Source organism: Chiloscyllium plagiosum, chromosome 18 (genome assembly GCF_004010195.1).
Source record: "Chiloscyllium plagiosum isolate BGI_BamShark_2017 chromosome 18, ASM401019v2, whole genome shotgun sequence".
Classification (NCBI taxonomy): Eukaryota; Metazoa; Chordata; class Chondrichthyes; order Orectolobiformes; family Hemiscylliidae; genus Chiloscyllium; species Chiloscyllium plagiosum.
The window spans coordinates 33,501,415-33,520,968 of record NC_057727.1 but is presented as its reverse complement, the minus strand read 5'-3'; the positions used below and the strand labels follow the sequence as shown (position 1 = coordinate 33,520,968).

At 39.7% G+C, this 19,554-nt stretch overlaps 1 protein-coding gene across 2 annotated transcripts in view; it reads right to left on the bottom strand.

Moving 5' to 3' along the window:
• Window positions 1-19,554, bottom strand: part of LOC122559031 (filamin-B) — a 148,058-nt gene that overhangs the window by 49,698 nt on the left and 78,806 nt on the right. For both annotated transcript variants that reach the window (XM_043708178.1, XM_043708179.1), the window contains 13 exons: window positions 17,951-18,088; window positions 17,031-17,163; window positions 13,175-13,311; window positions 12,611-12,804; window positions 9,979-10,092; window positions 9,477-9,620; window positions 8,893-9,016; window positions 8,037-8,197; window positions 7,855-7,945; window positions 5,051-5,220; window positions 4,804-4,921; window positions 3,894-4,156; window positions 1,057-1,654 (listed from right to left, as the gene is read on the bottom strand). In XM_043708178.1, the coding sequence (XP_043564113.1) occupies window positions 1,057-1,654; window positions 3,894-4,156; window positions 4,804-4,921; window positions 5,051-5,220; window positions 7,855-7,945; window positions 8,037-8,197; window positions 8,893-9,016; window positions 9,477-9,620; window positions 9,979-10,092; window positions 12,611-12,804; window positions 13,175-13,311; window positions 17,031-17,163; window positions 17,951-18,088 (2,385 nt within the window). The remainder of the gene's footprint in view (window positions 1-1,056; window positions 1,655-3,893; window positions 4,157-4,803; window positions 4,922-5,050; window positions 5,221-7,854; window positions 7,946-8,036; window positions 8,198-8,892; window positions 9,017-9,476; window positions 9,621-9,978; window positions 10,093-12,610; window positions 12,805-13,174; window positions 13,312-17,030; window positions 17,164-17,950; window positions 18,089-19,554) is intronic.

Below are 19,554 nucleotides of genomic sequence, written 5' to 3'. Positions count from 1 at the left end.
TTGGAGAGAACAAATGTTTGTTTTGCTGACACTTCACATGGGTAAAATTGTTACTTCACTTATTCCACAGTTAAAATGCAAGTGGCAGACAGTTTGACTGACAGTACAATTTGCAGCCAAAATTAAGGGTCTGGTTTAATCTATACTTGGAAGGATCTGCACCAGGTTTTGGTTTGTTCAGATGCTGGAGCCCAGTTTGAAATGGAAAAAGACTGGTTAAGTGACAAAGCTATTATTTCCATTTTAGAACTGGTCAAAATTAAAGCCAATGTTCAACTATAGGGAAGCCATCCTTAGCAGGATGTCCAGCCTGCTACAAAGCAGCAAACCTTTTACCACTAAAAAAGTGCACAGATCTGAAGTCATGCTGTCCACTAGTCAATTATGACATGTTAAGTCTTGTATTTATTGTTCAAGTGTTTCTAATACAAACTCTAGCAGTGGTCAGCTTGACCCTGAAAGTTAATCCACTTTTTACACAACTGCAAGTTTTGCAAAATGGTAATAAAAATTTTCTTTAATGTTTAATTTTTTTTTTAAGCATCACTTCCTTAACAGGGAAGATGTTTTTAATTTTAACTGAATGGTGCTCTTCCCATTTGATGGGCTTTTCCAGTGTTGCAAGTGAAAAAAATTCTAAAATATCAAAAATACAATCAAATATTTCAACACATCACAAGTTGCTAGCTGGAAGATGCATTCTTGACTGGAAACAGGAAATCCCTCCCTTAAGTTACCATGGTTCAGATTGATGCTCATGATTTTATAGCCAGTATTTAAAAAGCAACTATTTTTACCTCAGTTAATTTGGACACCTTTTGACTGCTGTTATAATTTACATCCAAAAAATGAATCTTAAACCCAACACTAGTCAAAGGGCCGCAAGTCAGTCACCTTGACCAAATTACCAGACAGATCAGCTGGCCACATTACAGCTGTTACTAGAACCCACTGTGCAATAAGTTCTAAGCTGATTAGTACAAATATCAGTGTTATAACCAATGCAAAGATTTCTCAGCTTCGAGAATAGAAGGATAGAGAAATTAGTGTACTCACCACGTCCTTCAATTCCAGGTCCATATACTTTAACATCACTAGTATCAATTGCTGGGTCCACCTGTAACTGTGCTGGAAACTTGGGCACTGGTTGCCCTCCATACTTTACTGCAATTGTGTGCGGACCATGTTGAAGTGGAATGTAGCTGACAGTGTGAGTACCATCACCATTGTCCTGAATATGGGCTTCAGCTTTAACACCCTTATCTGATACTGGTTCTATGGTCAGTTCACCAGGACCAGCTTTGGAACAGTCAACAGTAAATAGTGCAGCCTCTCCAACTTTGCCACGTTCCAAACCAGGACCAGAGGCAACAACTTTGGAAGGATCAAATGGTAACTGCACATCTGCTTTGAATGGAGAACCTGGAATATGAGTGTCTTCAAACAAAATGTTGATAAGATATTCACCAGCTTCGTTTGGTAAGTAAGAGACTGAACAGGTCCCATCCCCATTATCAGAGCACTCAATCTTAGCTTCACATGGGCCCTCTACAGTAAGGCCTAGCCCACCAGTACCAGCTCCTTTAGTGTCAATAGTGAATTCAGCAGATTTGCCAACAAGGCCACTTGTGAGGCCTGGACCATAAGCTTTTACCTGTTTAAAAAAAAAAGTACTGAAAGTTATTTTTAAAACTCAAGCACACCCTTTATCTTCCTTTTACTTTGCAATGCCTTTTGCGCACAATCGAATAGTGCAGTAGAAAGGGAAGCCATTCAGCCTCATCTCTGCCAGTTCTTTCGAATCAAACCCCAGTCAGTCCTACCAGTGCCCCCTCACCTCCCCCCACCCTCCAAAAACTTCTTGCCAAACATTTATTCAGTTTACTGAATGATCTAAACTTGTATCAATGACAATTAAAGAGTGAACTAAAAAAATTATTTCTGGTTCTTTTGAAAAAAATCTGATACAGGAGTTAAACCTGGGCCAGATTGATCTTCTGTTGCTGGTGGCAGTTTCTATTCATTCTAACCAACCTTTAAAATGGTATATACCTCCAAATCTCATCAGGTTTCTTAACTCAGCTTTCCAATAATCCAGCAGGCAACCTTCAACCCTGACAGCCTTCACATTTTACTGGGGCTTGGAATTATAAACCTTAGTCACAGTAAAATTGAGCTGGTTTACAGCACAGTTCAGCAGAACACTTTACTCTTTATAAGAGGCCAAATCATAGCATTGGATTGAGATGCACTTCAAATCACTGCTTACATCAGATGGATTTACACAGCTTGGTTGCTCATTGTAGTCTGCAAAGTAGAATTACATTCAGACTGCAATATCCAGATCTGACCTTTAAAATCACTCCAAAACAAGAACCTCTTGATCTTGAACTCTTATCCCATTGGAAGTGAAACCTGGAGCCAAGTTTTACAAAATTTAAGTAGCACCAACTAGTTCATCTACTCGAAACAGATGTTAACAGAAACACTACATTGAGTGACAAATACATGTTTTTAAAAAACTTAAGTGGTATGTCACTGGTAATCCATGCTCTGGCAACATGTCCACTAAACATGGGCTCAATTCACTAAAGCATGGGGATTTTGCTTTTTCATTTAAAGGGTTACACAGAACAGGCCCCAATTCATTTAAGGGCAGACGAGGGAGACTGAGGCCATGTTAAAAAGGAGATACATTAACCAAAACACCAACTTCAGTTTGCCTCTAGAGGTGCACCCACTGAACTGGCCTCAGCAAACGGCCATCAGAAACAGGGTACCTTTCAGACAGAGGTCTCCTCACCTGCAGAAGAAATAAAAGCCTGAACGTTCACAGGTCTTTACTCCATTCAAAACAGGTGGCATGGAAACTGGCCTACTGAAGCTACAAATTTTGCAGAATAGTGTAGTCAATCTTTCCATCCTGGTGTAGGAACCTGCTCAAGGTTTTGTCCAATTTCAGATGGAGATGGACTTTCTCTCGTTAATTCTGATTGTGACAACATTCAGCATATGACAATTAGTTGATTTAATAGCTGGCTGTAAAGAGGCCAACTAAAGTTTTGCAAAACATGACAGTCAAATTGTTCAACTTCTTACCCTCATACTTAGAATGTTGTTTTTTTTAGTCTCAAATAAACAATGGTTTTCAATTATGTTTCACCAAATTAGAGGCTTTTGCAGGGGTAAATTGTTCACTAAATCACCAGATTCATGTTGATCAAGATGGCAGAGGTCAATTTTATGTTCTACTTCTACATCACAGCTTCAGCCCAAGGCAACTGCAGCTCTGGATCTTCATTAGGAGCAGCTTACGGGCTGTGCACACTGCTGAGGGACTAACCAGGATGCAGAAGGCACTGCATGGACAAGCCTGTAATTTGGATACCTGGAAGCAGCCCATTTGTATGCCATGTCCAGGGTGAAGGGCAGGAGAGCCAGGGCCCTTCTAAACTGGTCTCCATGGTGTATACACACTGCTGTGATGAGCTCTGTATGAATCCTCCCACCTCAAAAACCTTTGACTCCTGACTAGAGGAACACAGCTCCAATGACAACTTTCTGGAAAAGTACACAAAGCCAAATGCAGCTGCAAATTGCTAAAGATCTCTCTCCTTTCACAGATTCAAACTAGAATCAAAATGGATATTTAGTTTTATTTACTTAACGTAATACTCTAGTTGAAAATCTCTACCAGGATAGAGATACTTTAAAAATGATTTTAACATGGGAGCACTTACCACCTTATCATAAAAAGAGTTAACTAGTAACTTTCACCTGCTTTTACTGTTACAAAAAAAACATTTGAACTTTATTGCTAAGCTTGGTTTGTATAGCCTAGAACAGGATAGGTACATGGCCCAGAGCAAAAAAGTCTGGACTTGAACACTTACCTTGGAAGGATCTGGAGGTAGTGCAGCATCCACAGTGAATGGGCTGCCTACAATTGGATTCTGGTCATACATCACATCTACAGAGTATAAGCCTTCTTCCTTGGGAATGTACTTCACTACACAAGCATCCTTGCTTGTAACTGGCTCGACTACACAGGTCACGGGTTTCTGTGAAGGGCTATAAATCTTGACATCCACATTACCCTGACCCCCTGCTCCCTTGGTGTTTATGGTGAATTGCTGATCTTTCCCAACTTCTACTCCTAAATGGAAACAAGATTAATTACAAGTCACAATCCAAATCAAATACATTTCTAAAACTGAGCAAGTCTCTAGTACACCATTCTTCAAATAGAGCAAATATATCACAAGGTGCCGGAAGAAAATAGATTTATTTTAGTTAGTACTGCAATCATGCAAGTTGATAGAAAAAGTAAACTAAGTTAACATTTAAAGACAGTTGATAATCAAAGTATCAAATTACAAAACAACCTACTTTTAAACAGATGCACAGCATAGAAACAGATCCTTTGGCCCAACTCATCCACACATTCTAACCTCACCTAGTCCCATTTATCAGCATTTGGCCCATATCCCTCTAAACCCTCCTTATTCATATATCCATTGGAGGTGCCTCCTGAGAAAAAAAAGTGAGCCAGAGGCACTGAGATGACTGGCAAGATTAAAAAAGGCAGGACCTTCAGTGACCTCAGCCTACATAAATTGAACTCATACTTGGCACTGTACATCACAAGCCAATGAAGTGAACCAACACCCATTGAATATGTGGCACTAATTGAATACATTGGAGTATTTAGTACTGAACTTGCAATGTTCAGTTCTAAAATAGAATTTTAACCAAAGCCAACTAACTGAACATCCTTTAAAAAGTAGTAAAACATGTACATACTGTTTTCAAGACCATTAACCATGACCTTGCTCATGTCCAGTGGGTATGCTACATCAATGTTGAAGGGACTCTTGGGAATTGGATCACCACCATAAGTCACAGCAATTCCCATGTTACCCTGCAAATACACATTAACATAGTATTTTATTCACTTAACACAAGTCACAGCAGTTCTGTCTTAAGCTCTTTCCATGTGAAATTAACAGCAAACACTACTAAAGTCCAAAATAGGTGAATAAGCACCCACCTGCTGTGTTGGTGTATATTTGACAGTCTGAGAATAGTCATAATTGTCAATTATTTCAAAGTCACAGACAGCCTCTCCTTTTGTAGGCCCACTGAAGCGTGCATTAAGTGGAGCCTTCCCAGCACCCTTTGTAAATACAGTGAAGTGTGTTGGTTTCCCAAGTTCCACTCCTGTCCATTGAAAAGAACATATTCAGATATGGAGCTCCAGTACACTTGCCCCAGTAGTTAACTGCTTGGGATGGGGAAGAACACTAGACCAAAGGTTGGTCAACTGCATGTTGTAAACCTCCATCCCCAGCCATCTGCTTCAAAAGCAAACTTCAAAAACACTAAAATCTACTTTCTCACAAATGAATTCACAAGTTTGTCATCCAGCCAGGATTTTGAATGGCTAGAGACCACCAAGGAATACAGAAATAATGAGCAACAGCAAAAAAGTTTTAAAATCCTACTGTTAGATTGCAAGAGGCCATTTAGCCCATCACATATTCACAGGCTCTGTAGCAGTGTTCCAGATGCACAAGGTGGTGGAAAATGACATTCTTCCACTTTAGCAAAAAAAGTCTAATTCTCTCTGCACACCTTAACCAAATTTCTCATGGCGAGTCAGGCAGCTTTAATTTGGTGCTCATTCTTGAGCAAGTAGGAACACCACCTCTTTCTTTCTCCCCCCCCCCCCATTTCATCCTTCCAGATCCCATAGGAGATGACATCTGCTTTTCCCCACCACCCTCACAGAAAAGCCTCCACGCCCTCAATGGCCTTTATAACACTCAGGAAACTCATGAACCTTCTGTAGTTTTCAATGCCTTCACATTTCTTCCTTTGGTGACTAAAATGAGGTCATTCTACACACCTTTTCCTGCACTCACTTCAGAACTGTACCCAGTGTGGTCTTTCCACATTCCTCAAGTGAAGATTTAAAACATTCTCCGGTCACAAATTTTGCCAACTCATCCAAGTGCTTTTGGAATTCTACACTGCCTCAGTTCACAAAAGTATTTAACCATGCATAAACTTCAAAATTATGACTAAAATTACCCAATCTCACCCATGGAGTGTTTTGCAAATCATGTTCAAAGTTAGTTCAATATTATCTTCAAACCACATCTCGGTTGAAGAGATGAGAACATCCAAAATCAACTATGCCACTAGAGAAAAGTTATTACAAAGCAGTTTGTTAAGGTTTGTAAGACCATGGGAGTAGTGCACAGAGTATTGGTCACCTTAAGATGACAGTGCATTAGAGGTTAGATTAGTACCTGAAGTGAGGGAAAACAATTGGACAGGCTTATATCTAGAGTAAAGAATAAGTAGCTTGATTGAAACAAGGTTGAGGGGTCTCAGATGGATATAGAGAGGATGCTTCCTGTTCCAGGCAGATCTAGAACTGGGATGAATAATTAGAAAAAAAAGAGGAATGCCCAATTAAAACTGGTGAACTTGGGTGAAGTGTCTTAGAGGGAAGTGAGGGTTTGAAACTTTTCTTGGAAAGAAAGCTTCCCAAGGAACCAAAGTCTTTGGACTATGCAAAGGCAAATAAAAGTGGATAGATGCTAGATATCAAAATAATAGGAAGTTTAAACAGATGAGAGAGATTGTGGAAATGGAGGTTCCAGAAATCAGCCATAACCTTTAAATGATGCAACATGCTCAAGGATTGTGTAGTCTATGCCTGTCTTTGGTTAGTATATCCATTATAACAAAAACATTTCCCACTGACTAATATGGACACTGCACAAATTCCTTGAGGATGTATTTTGGGATCGCAGCAATATACACTACAGCTTGGCAAAAGCAAATATCAACTTGATATTTATTTAGATGAAGTACACTGATTTACCATTGCTGCCTACTGAGATCTTGGAATGATTGAGGCTTAAGTAGTAGATATTTAATTAAAGATCTACTCCACAAAAAGCACCAGAAAAACAATAGACAACATTTTGGCACAGATCAACTTTCTCCACAAAAAAAGTATATATATAAGTGGTCAAAAGGAAAGAGCACTATGGGCAGACTGGAGTGTACAGAACAAAATAGCACTATTGAGACATAAGGGAACCACATGGTTGTCTTTTCAAATCAATCATGTTACAGCACTCAATGACAAGACAAGACATATGGGAGTTGTATATTTTGAACAATCAAGTCATGCATTGACAAAAATAGCATTTTAACCACAATTATTCATTCTACATTTTTTGTGGTAGTTGAAATGTATAATATTCCTTCACACTACTAAACCTCTCAGCCTCAAAAATGTAATATATAGTTCTAATTTAAGAACTGCAACTTACGAGGCACTAAATTGAATCATGTTCATCAAGGGATATGGCTGTTGCTGGATTTTGTTTAACCAAAACAGCCCGGACTGTGGAACCAAGTGAAGTTTTTATGCCATGAACCCTCCTTAGCTATGAAGATGTACTGAACAAAATCATGGAAACTCATTAGTTCCAGGAGTTGCTTAAATGGGAGTTTACAGCTGACCACAAGTCAGGCTGGAATGTGCAAGCAAAATTTAGGGAACAGGTCAAAACCTAACAAATTGAGTACTTGTTATATCTTTAAACATAATTGGTAGTAATAAGAGTCCAAAAAACCTGCACCAATACCGGTTTCACTGCAGAAGTCTGATGTTGTACCACATGTGTGTTGACAGCACTTGGAGGTATCTAGATCACTGCAACAACTCAGTGCTAGAAAACATTAATCCAGCTTGTTGCACACCATTTGATCTACACTACAAAAAAGATATACTGCAGAAAGACTGCCTCAAATCCTGTGGGTTTAACTTACCAGTTTTATTTAATCCTGGGCCATCAGCCTTAACCTTACTGGCATCATGTGATGGATCCACTTTAACTCGAAAAGAACCAACTGGAATTTCCTGTTTTTAAAAAGGCAGATTAACTGATGAAACAAGGTGCAAGAATGAAGCATAGAAATGCTGAACAACTTCAGTTATCCAGGGTACAAACCTGACCAGCAAACAACACTTTAATGGTGTAACGTCCAGCAGCTGGTGGTGTATACTTCACTGTGAAAGTATCATTGGGATTGGTAATAATGTCAAACTCTATATCCTCTTCAGAGTCACTGATCATACGAGCATCACACTTTATGCCAACACTGACATCACCTGAAAAATGACAAAGTCATGATTGGTCTTTATCACTAGAAAGGATCTGTAAATTCATTCAAACCAACTATTTCTTTTCACCACTCTAAATAAAAGGCAAGTTGTATTCTATTCTGGCAACATTGTAAATGCAGAAGTTAAAACTGGTATGGAAAGGCAATGGTGACTATGCCTCTACCTTAGTTAGTATTGTTCAGAAGGGCTATTTGACTAGAGGTATGAAATCAGAACTCAACATATCCTTAGATAAATTAAACCAGTTAGCAGCCGTTCAGTTCACAGCCCAGTTTCATTTTTCTCTTCAACATGGGAAAGTGAAAGTTGTTTCCTACTACCACCCTGACATGGACTGAAAACCAGACACCCAAGGGGCTCATGCTGTACTGGTAGTGTCCCTACCTCTGGTCATAAGACCTGGGCTCAAGTTTCACCTACTCAAAAGGAGGAGGAGTCATATGACGACAAATAGGTTGGCTAAAGCTAGAGACCAAAGACTCACGAGTTCAGTTTGCTTGATACCTTGTTTTTAGCCAAAAAGTTATACTAACGGTAAAGTGCCAGATCAGTTGTTCATCCGATCATAAATCCGGACCTATTATAAAAGACAGATTCTAAAAAAGGTAGCAATGAGCACACGCCTAGAAAAGTGGAAATGGTCAATGAACAGCTTTTGATTTTCCATGCCTCTGCCTTACCTTCTCCAGCTTCTGTGCAATCCACAGTAAAATGAGTGGGCTCATTAGCTTTCAAACCAGTTCTTTCAACACCAGGACCAAAAACTTTCACCTTTTGTGGATGACTCCCCTGACCAATATTAATCTGAAAAAAGACAAGTCCATTTTAGCAAAATTAAACTGCCAAAATTAAACTATGCTTCACATAACTCAGTAGATAAATATACATGTGTGGTACAGAGTCAAAAATCGATCCCAGGGGGCTCATAATCCATTTCCTAAAAAAGCTAAGCATAAAGCAAGTGCTTGAAACCTCAGTTTGTATTTAACTGACTTTGGGAGTTTCACAGTACAAATTTAAATTCAAATTCAACACTGGCCTTGGTTAAAACATTTTAGTCAGTGTTAGTGTCACTGACAATGAAACAGGACAATGTCTTAAAGCCAAAGTCAGAAGTCACAATCTGGACGGTTTAGCATCACCTATTCTGATAGATGCTGGGCAAAGTGTTTGCAAAGCAACATTCAAAGTAGTCCTTAAAACAAGATCACCTCCCTATTACATGCAAAATAACTGAGGATATGCAGTGAATAATATCACTTACTCTAAATGGACTGTTAGAGACATTGACTCCTCCCCAAGCAATTGCAACAGTGTGTTTGATTGGTTTGGTAGGAGTGTAAGAGCACGCAGTCATTCCATCACCTTTATTCTTTACTTGAACACTGATAGGAATTCCTTCTGCATCCTATAGGAAAAGAGCAGATACAAGAGTCACTATGGAACCTCTTTACCTAAATCATACTCACTTACCTAATAGAGCTGCCATCTGAATTTTAAAAAGATTTAAGTGGAGACTAGATTCATAGCAATATCTTTCCATAAACAAAGAAACACAGAATTACAGTTCATGAGGATATTTTCTATTACAGCTGGAGGACAGCCACCCAAAGTGCTCTTGAAAACAGTCATTGGTTCAATAACTGAGGTCATCCTTGCCAATATTTTAATTTGCACTATGTATACAGTAGATGGCTTCTAGAATAGTAGGTGGTAGAGTCAAAGTCTTCAATAGCAAAGGCTACACAGAATAGCTTTTCCCTTACTTGAGCATATATTTTCAGTGGAGCCTTTCCAGCATCTTTAGCATCCACTGTGAAGTCAGCTGGTTTGTGAACAACGCAGCCTGTTTTCTCCAAGCCAGGACCATAGGCTTTTACCTAGGGAGAAGGAAAACACCATATCTTTAACCAAAAAAAGTGCATTTGTTCAATTTATTCCATTATACAAAACATTGAGCATTGCTCAGTTATAACAAAAAAGGACAGGATGCTTCTTAGTAACTAGTATCTCAAATACTCAACTGTCATGCATTCAGGATTACTTATTCAAGTTGGACAACTCTGGCTCAAGCTACAGTCTGATTTTACATTTTAGCTCAAACTTTGTAATTAATGGTTGATGCTGGTAGTATATGGCTGCATGCAAAATGAAACTTAGAAAACCTAGACACTTTATAAAGGTTAGATTCTTGTAATATAAAGATCCTGGATAATTGCAAGTTATTAAGATCAGAAACACCCAGGCTAGAACAAATTAGGAAATAGATGACACTAGGTAAGGCAGAAGAAATCTAGGTGAACATATCTACTAGCAAACAAGTGATGCCTTTGTGAAAGGCCAGCAACTTTGTGACCACTCTACCAGAATGGGGTTTCTCATGACTCCGTGGGCTTTAGCTAGACCACAGCAAGTTTTATTTGTGTGGCAACTGGCATTGCTGGCTGCTCCAGCACATATTGCTGATTACCGAGCGACCTGAATGTGGTGGCGAGAGCCTTCATGCAGTCCATTTCCTGTAGGTTCAATACTGTTCCAGGGTCTCAATCCAGCAAGACTGAGTATCAATGTATTTCCAAGCCACGACAGTGAGTGGCTTAGTGGGAAACTTCCAGATGCTGGTGTTCCATGTATCCACTGCCCTAGTCCTTCTAGATGGAAGGGGGTAGTGAGCATGGAAGGTGCTGTCTAAAAAAGGATGCTTTGTAAATTTCTGCAGTGTAATTTGTAGACAGTAGCAGCACTGTGCAGTGTTGGTGGCAAGGGACTGAAAAGACATGCAGATGTTGTGCCAAACAGGTGGAGTCCTAGATGGCTTCAATACTCCAAGCCTGACCATGTTCATTCAGGCAGTTTGGGGTACACCATGCAGACTTGTACCAGGGACAGGCAGAGGAGTCACTTGCTCCATATGTCTGGCAACAAGGCAGGTCAGAGGCAAGAGTATTTATATGCCTAGCCCAGTTCGGTTCAGGTTATGCTTGTGTGGCGTCAAGGAGCAATGGCTAGATTCTTATTGGGAGGCATTCAATGCCTGACAATGACATTTGTCAGTTCAAGCCTGACTACTGTCTAGGTCTTGCTAGATTTGGACATTCACAGCTCAAAAATATTGCAACAGCAAAAGCCAATGTGGTACAGTCAACAAGTATTGCCATTTCTGCCTTGACACCCACAAGGGTAGCCTTCCCTTTGAAAGGTTGCTAAGTGACTGTAGTTATAGCAATAAACTAAGAACATGGACCCCTACCATTTGAGGAACAAGCCGCTATTAGATTGTGGGACATCACTGCAAATATGGAGCAAGGCAAGGAAGCAACCTAAAAACTTCATAATGATTTAACCAAACTTGGATTTTAAAAACAAAACACTGTCTGAAATAATTGCATGGTTCTACCAATTATCTGTTATTGAAAATTTATACTGATAAGGAATTTTCTGGCATGAGAATCTGAGATAGTAAACCACCAACATCATTGCCTACCCCACAAAAGAAAAGTTCAGCTGACTGAAAAATTGAAGTTTCATCCACAAGGTCATGCACCACTAAACACAAGTACTCCCCAGACCTAAAACTGGTTACAAAGCTAATCAAGAATGGGCTTTGACCAGGCCAAATTACACAAAAAAAACTGAAAAACCATCTTCTGTCCAATTGCTTGGTTAACAAGTTGGGTTAAGAAATAAGATCACAAGAATGCCCTTAAAATATTTTGAACCGTCTTGGAAGTGTCAGTGCTCAGAAACAACTTAACTCGTGATGCATGCAATACTTGTTACTCACTGTCAGATGCCTGCTTTAGGTATCCAAGTCCAAGTATTTAGGAATACTGGGCAGCCATCAGCCCTGTGAACTACAGCCCAAGTCCAGGTTAAGTTTTAGATGCGGTTCAGAGTCAACAAGACCAAAACAAAAAAAAAAAGGCCAAGTTGGCACACATTCTCCATTCATATTTGCCTTTCACAAGGAGGCACTCATGGAAGCTGGCCCAAATCTTCCACTGATGGAATGAGCGTAGGTGTCAGGTCATTGGATGTAGGTGGAAGAGTATGGAGGAGTTGATATATTAGAGACAGATCAAGTTTTAGGCTTCAGATGAGCTAACAATAACGTTGTGCTCAGCTCCATGTCACCAGAGTAGAGATCAAATGCTTGAAACTTTGATTATTTCTTAAGACAAACTTACAATTTACAGCAGGAGTGCACTGGAAATACCAAGGAGTAATGTTTCCACTTTCCTCCCTTTGTTCTCCTCCCAGTGCCAAGAGCACAAACCAACTCATGTGTCAGAGACATAGTACCACCTAGGAGTAGTTTGCAAACCTCAGACTGGAGCTCATCACAACCTATCAAAACAAATGTTGAAGGTCCAAGGAGTTGCCCAAGATGGTACTTACCCGATCAGGATAGAAGGAACTGGATGCAGGTTGGATGGTGGCCATGAAGGGACTATCCACAATGTCCTCATCATCACACAAAACATGCACTGCATATTCTCCAGGCTCTGTTGGCCAGTAACGTACATCACAGGATCCATCACTTTTATCATCACATTCAATCTTTGCTTGAGAGGGACCCTCTACTGCAAAACCTAAGAAATATTTTGACATTAAAGTTTCCAATCTCAAACAGTTGTATTGCACAATTAAGTTGTCATGTCAAAAACATTTGGTCCAGCTGTGGGTTATATTGCTTTACTATTTTCAAATTAGGATATTCTGAGTTTAAACAAGCCAAATCAAAGAAGTTTATTTGTACCACTTTAGCACAATGCCCATATGCCTCAAGTGAAAATCTTTGACAAACATGAAAACAGTTTGTAATTATGATTTAATACAAATGTGACTTGACTATTCTGTAAAGTTTTTGCAGCAGGTTAATCCAGTAACCTCCCAGGATAAAGGGAGGGAATGTCTCATTAAGGTTAAAACATTTTGCCAGAAGAAAAACAGCAGCCTTACCTAATACCCCTACATCTGTTCCAATGGTTTCTACTACAAAGTCTGCTGACTTTCCAACAACTCCTCCATCAAGACCAGGTCCCCAGGCACGTATTTTTTGAGGACCTGCTTCAGGTCCAACTTGAATTTCAAAAGGACTAAAACAGAAAACAAACTTTCAGCATATTCAAGCTAAAATATGCATTGCAAAATGTAGTCATCCAAAGTTAGTTCAGACAGGAAGTATTTTCATAATGACTATCTTAACTAGTGGAGTGCCACACAGATCAGTGCTGGAGCCACATGTACTATTAGTGGCTGGGGCAAAAATTGTTGGGAAGACAATTGGGAGGATGGCAGAGGGATATATACAAGGCAAGCAAATGGGAGAATACTTGGAATGGTGGGAAGAGGAGGTTTTGCATTTTGGCAAGAGGAAAAGCTGATTACATAAGTGGAGAAAGATGCCAGAAAGCTAAAGGAGGATTTTGGGAGTCCTCATCCACAAATCACTATCTAGCAGCTAGGTTCAGCAAGTAGTAAGCAAATGGAATGGTGGCCTGCGTTATTTAAATAAGGGGATAGAGTATGAAAATAAAAAAAGTCTTAAACTATACAACATACAGGCTGCCATACAGTGTTTGGCTTTAGAGAGGAAATGTTGAAAGTGTGTACAAGAAAATTCTGATTCATTGTGGATATACCGAAAGGAGAAGATGCAAAACTTGACCTACTCTTGGGAAGGAAGGCAGGGCAGGTGACTGAGGTGTCAGTGGGAGTGTACTTGGGACCAGCGACCCTAATTCTATTAGTTTGAAAATAATGGAAAAAGGATGGACCAGATCTAAAATTGAAGTTCTAAAATTGGAGGAAGGCTAATTTTGAGTGTATCAGACAAGGACTTTCCAAAGCTGACTGGAGGCAGATGATCACAGGTAATGGGACGGCTGGAAAATGGGAAGCCTTCAGGAATAAGAATCCAGAGACTGTATATTCCTGTTGTGTAGGGAATGCTGGATAAAGAAAGAGGTTTTCCTGAAGGAAGCATATATGTCAGGTATAGACAGGAGAAAGAGAATGAATCCCAAGAAGAGTGTAAAGCAAGAGTATACTTAAGAGGGAAATCAGGAGGGCAAAAAAGGGAACATGAGATAGCTTTGGCAAATAGAATTAAAGAGAATCCACAGGGTTTTTACAAATACATTAAGGACAAAAAAGTCACTAGGGAAAGACTAGGGTTGCCTCAAAATCATTTTCCAGCACCACTAATCTGGACTCCCCTCAGATCAGCAAGGTGGCCTTTGTGTGGAGCCACAAATGTCTGTGGAAGATAAAAAAATGTAAGGAAATAGATGGGGACATTGTGAAACATGCCCATATTACAAGAGGAAGCACAGGATGTTTTAACACCAGTGGAAAAATCCCTAGGATCTTATCAGGTTGGAGGGAAAACTGAGGGACAGGATATGCATTTGGAAAGGCAAGGACTAATTTGGGAAAAATCAAACATGGCTTTGTGCATGGGAAATCATGTCTCAAACTTGATTGAGTTTAGAAGATTGAGGGGGGCAGAGCAGTAGATGTGATCTATATGGACTTCAGTAAGGTGTTTGACAATGTTCCCCATGACAGACTGGTTAGCAAGGTTAGATCTCATGAAATACAGGAAGAACTAGCCATTTGGATACAGAACTGGCTCAAAGGTAAGAGAGGGTGGTGGTGGTGGTGGAGGAGGGTTGTTTTTCAAACTGGAGGCCTGCAACTAGTGGAGTACCACAAGGGTCAGTGCTGAGTCCACTATTTTTCATATCCAAATCATTTTGATAAGTGATAACATAGAAGGTAGTTAGTAAGTTTGCAGAGGACATTAAAATTGGTGGCATAGTGGACAGCAAGGAAGGTTACCTCAGATGGGCCACTGGGCTAAGTGGGAGATGGAGTTTAATTCAGATAAATGCAAGGTGCTGCATTTTTGGGAAAGCAAAAAAAAAAACACTTAGGACTTATATACTTAATGCTAAGATCCTCAGGAGTGCAGGTTCATAACTCCTTGGAAGTGGAGTTGCAGGTAGCTAGGATGGTGAAGGTGAAGGTGGTGTTTGGTATGCTTTTTTATTGGAGAGAGTATTGAGTACAGGATTTGGGAGGTCATGTCACAGCTGTACAGGACATTGGTTAGGCCACTGTTGGAATATTGCATGCAATTCTGGTCTCCTTCCTATCGGAAAGATGTTGTGAAACTTGAAAGGGTTTAGGAAAGATTTACAAAGATGTTGCCAGGGTTGGAGAATGAGCTATAGAGAGAAGCTGAACAGGCTTGAGCTGATTTCCCTGGAGCACTGAAGGCTGAGGGGTGGGACCTCAGATTTATGAAATCATTGGGGAGGGAGGGCATGGATAAGGTAAATAGACAAGGGTCTTTTCCCTAGGGTGGGAGTGTCCAAAACCAGTGGGCATAGGTTTAGGGAGAGAGGAAAGAGATTTTAAAAAATACCTAAGGGACAACTTTTTCATGCAGAGGGTGGTACGTGTATGGAATGGGCTGCCAGAGGGAGTGGTACAATTGCAACATTGAAAAGGCATTTGAATGGGTATGTGATTAGGAAGGGTTCAGGGATGTGGGCTGGGTGCTGGCAGGTGGGCTATCTGGTCAGCATCGACAAATTGGACCGAATGAACAGTGTTTCTGCTCTGTACATCTGACAGTACAAGTTGAACAGCTAGAAAACTGGGCTTTGGACACCTTATCTTAAAGAATATATTGACATTTGAGGCCGTTCAGACAAGACTGATACCAGGTATTGAGGGACTGTCACAAGGTGGAGTAGGTTGGGACTGTACTCACAGGAATTAAGAGTGAGATTACCCTTACTGAAACAAAATTAGGCTAGATGAAGAGGTTAGGAGGGAGGAAGTCGGCACTGCAGATGCTGAGGATCAGAATGGAGTGGGGTGCTGGAAAAGCACAGATCAGGCAGCATCTGATGAGCGAGAATCAACATTTCAGGGAGAGGTTGGTTCCTCTTGTGGAACTGTCTGGGACCAGTGGGCACAATCTCCATGCAGGGTCACCCGTTCAAGACAGACTAGGAGGAATGTCTTCCAGCTGGGATTTCTGGAATTCTTTAGAAGACCAGCCTTGGCCATTCTGATAAATATATTCGAAGCGGACAGATTTTCTTTGCTTAAAAGGAACACTTATGCGAAACAAGGTGGCAAGAGCAAGGGGGCAGACTTGGTGGGCTGAAATGACTTACTTCTACATCTTATGGTTTTCTGTCCAAGGGACTAATACTATATTTTCTACATAAGTGAGCTAAGACTTCACATCGCTCATGAAAAAAAAGGAAATTGTATGAAACGTTATTTTTGATGTTTTTGTGCTAGAGAATGGCTGAAGATTATGCAGCTGTTTACACTTGCTTCAGTTAGTTACACCAGCTGAAAAGCACCAACATTAAAAAGTCAATTTTAGGATGAATTAGAAACATGTTTGTTGCAAGAATGGGGAGAAGTTTCTTTTAAAGAGTGCTTCAGCTTCAGTTTGGAGGGAAGGAAAAAAAGACGGATGTGTTTCAAGACAGAATGCACAGGAGTTTAGGCTGCAAGTTAAATAGTGCATGGATGGAAACATAGACTGTGAAAGGAGGAAATGTGCTTTCTTTTAACCTCTGGTGGTTTGAGAGTTTCCTCTTGCCCAAGAATGTCTAACAGAAATAAAAACTAGAGGCCATAAAATTGGGGTGGGGAAGCATGGAGACACTGGCAGAGTCTTTTTGAAAAGGAGTTACGAGTGAAAACTTGGAAAATATAAACTTGCAGAAAGTCTGACCCACAGGCTTACACAGTCATGAAACCAAAAAACTTCTGGACTCACCTCCTTGGGATGTTATGGCCCCCCCATGTGATAGTGACGATGTGTTTTCCTGGTGTAACAGGATAGTACTCATAAGAAAAGGCATCCCCTCCATCCAGAAGGTCTCTCTGCTTCACAGGCTGCTCCGAACCTTCTGTCAAATTGGATAGATTGACCAGAGGGTCAGACTATGAAAATGCTGGTTAGTGTAAACTAAGTTAATTGTTTCAAGATCCTCCAGATGTCTAAGAAGGAAATCAATACACTGGGATGGTGTTTATTACTCAAAATTCATTTGCCCATGTGGGGACATTATAACACGACCACCTAAATTACACTGTAGTAATGGTTTTCCAGTCATATGTTCAACTACATAATCATCATGTCTGGCAGCACAAGTCAAAATCCAATAGAAACAAAATCTGTTGAATTTTAAAACTGAAATGCACTAAAGGCACTATTAACCCAGTTTCCAGAATGCAAGACCACCAACAGATTCAATTTATCAAATTGCTACTTAATAGTAGAGATAGTGGAGACTAGCTACACATTAGATATAGTGCACTATTTGACAGGTAAAAGTGGAAAGCAGTGACATGTGGTCCTAACCAGGACCATAACTGGAAAGTCTTTATACAGTAGATTTTGCATACTTGTATATTAACAGGCAAAGAAGTGTGGCAGAAATCCACACAAAAAGTAACCACAAAAACTTCAGTTCTAGTCTAAAATTGTATTGAGACAAGGCAAGCAGCAAAAGCAAACTACAATCTTGAATTTAATTCATAGAATGCTAGAGAGAGTTGTGCCTACATGCAATATTTGTGCAGGTTTTTAAATACTTGCTCATTACTGCTGTAATAAAATTGGTTAAGTTTAAGACTAGTTATGACCCAAATCCTTTGGTTTATATAATAAAAAAAACAAAAAAAAAAACTTACTTGGTCCCTTCACCATCACTTTCAGGTCACCACTTCCAGCCCCTTTGGTATGAACCTTAAAATCAGCAACTTCACGAATTCTTAGGCCTTTAGGTTGTAGGCCTCGCCCAGTTGCACGACAAGCATTGGGGTTACAAGCTGGAATGAAGTTTTTGAAGTTAATTTCCAACTTGGACACTTTTTTCAATTGTTGTACAAGAGGTAAGATGACAGTCAAAATCCCATGGAGAAAGTTGCAAACTTAGTGCTATTTAAAACAACCAGTACTTAAGCAAAAAAGACAGCTCAAATGAAAACCTGAACAGCCTCATTTGCATGCCACCAAAAAATACAAAGTAGCCTAAAAGACCAAAGAGATCGGATTAAGTCAGCATTGTTCTAGCCCCAACATTTGGGGATGGGGAGAGGGAAGAGATTTGATAAAAATGGGATTAGTTCCTAGATTTTTGTACTGAATTGTGCTTTTAGCTTCCAGGTTGTTCAAGTGTCTACAATCTGAACTATGCACACTAATTAACCACAAATTAAAATTTGTGGTTTACACGTTTCATCTGAAGTAGTGAGATGCAATCTTCCATTTGTGCCAACAAAACAGACTGGTAAAAAAATGACAAACACTTCCTTTAGTTTCTTGCCCTCCTCTGCCCAAAGATAAGGATTCTCTTTATCCTTCTGAATTAGAACTTGGCAGACCAAAAAAAAGTATGAATAGGTAGGAGATCAAAAAAGGTTTCTGCAGTTCAGTACATTTTAAACATTAGAACTTTGACTATGCTTTTTGAGCAACAGTTCAAAAAAGTTTATGCTACATATTAACAAAGTTTAATCAAAGCCTAACTGGAGTTAAATTCTGCTTATTTGTCAGATATGGCCATCACCAGCATTCATCCATCCTTAAAAAAAAATCATATCTTCATAGTTAGAAGTTAAACTAGATTATAGATGCAGTATTGTACTAGAACTTTCTATTGCCTGATAAATTTATGGCTAAAACTATACTAGCTTTACAATTCTAGATTTCAAATCAGAACTTTAAATCATTACTATTGCAGTGGCATATGGTCTTTACTTTTAAGAACTGAATCTAAAACATTGGAGTAAGACTTTATTTTTATTGTAGTTTGAAGAAAATGGAAAGATTAGTAGTTTTGAACATCTGAAGCATAGTAACAAGGAGCAAAAAGTACATCATTTTGGCCTCTAGCCTGCTCCATCACTACAGGTAATACTGACCAGATAGTGGCCTCAACCCCATCTAGGAGTTCCTTCAGTCAAGGATCTACTGCCACCTTGAAAATATTCTGACTGACTCAACCCTCCATTTACACATGTAGATCCTAAAATGGAAACCTTTTACAAATCAGTGACTATAGGTCTTGTTTCTCCCACAGATGTTCTTTCAACAACAACAACAAGAGATCACTCAAGATCCATTGGAGACAGGCTCAACTTGCCCAACCTTTCCCTCATCCCATTTATCAGCCAAGGCACTTTCTCTTACAGGCTCCAGATACATGGTCCCTTAAAAAAAACTAAAAAGTATGCTCAACTATTTTGCAGATGAGGTTTCAACAAACACTGTTCAACTGTAGCAAAATCACTAC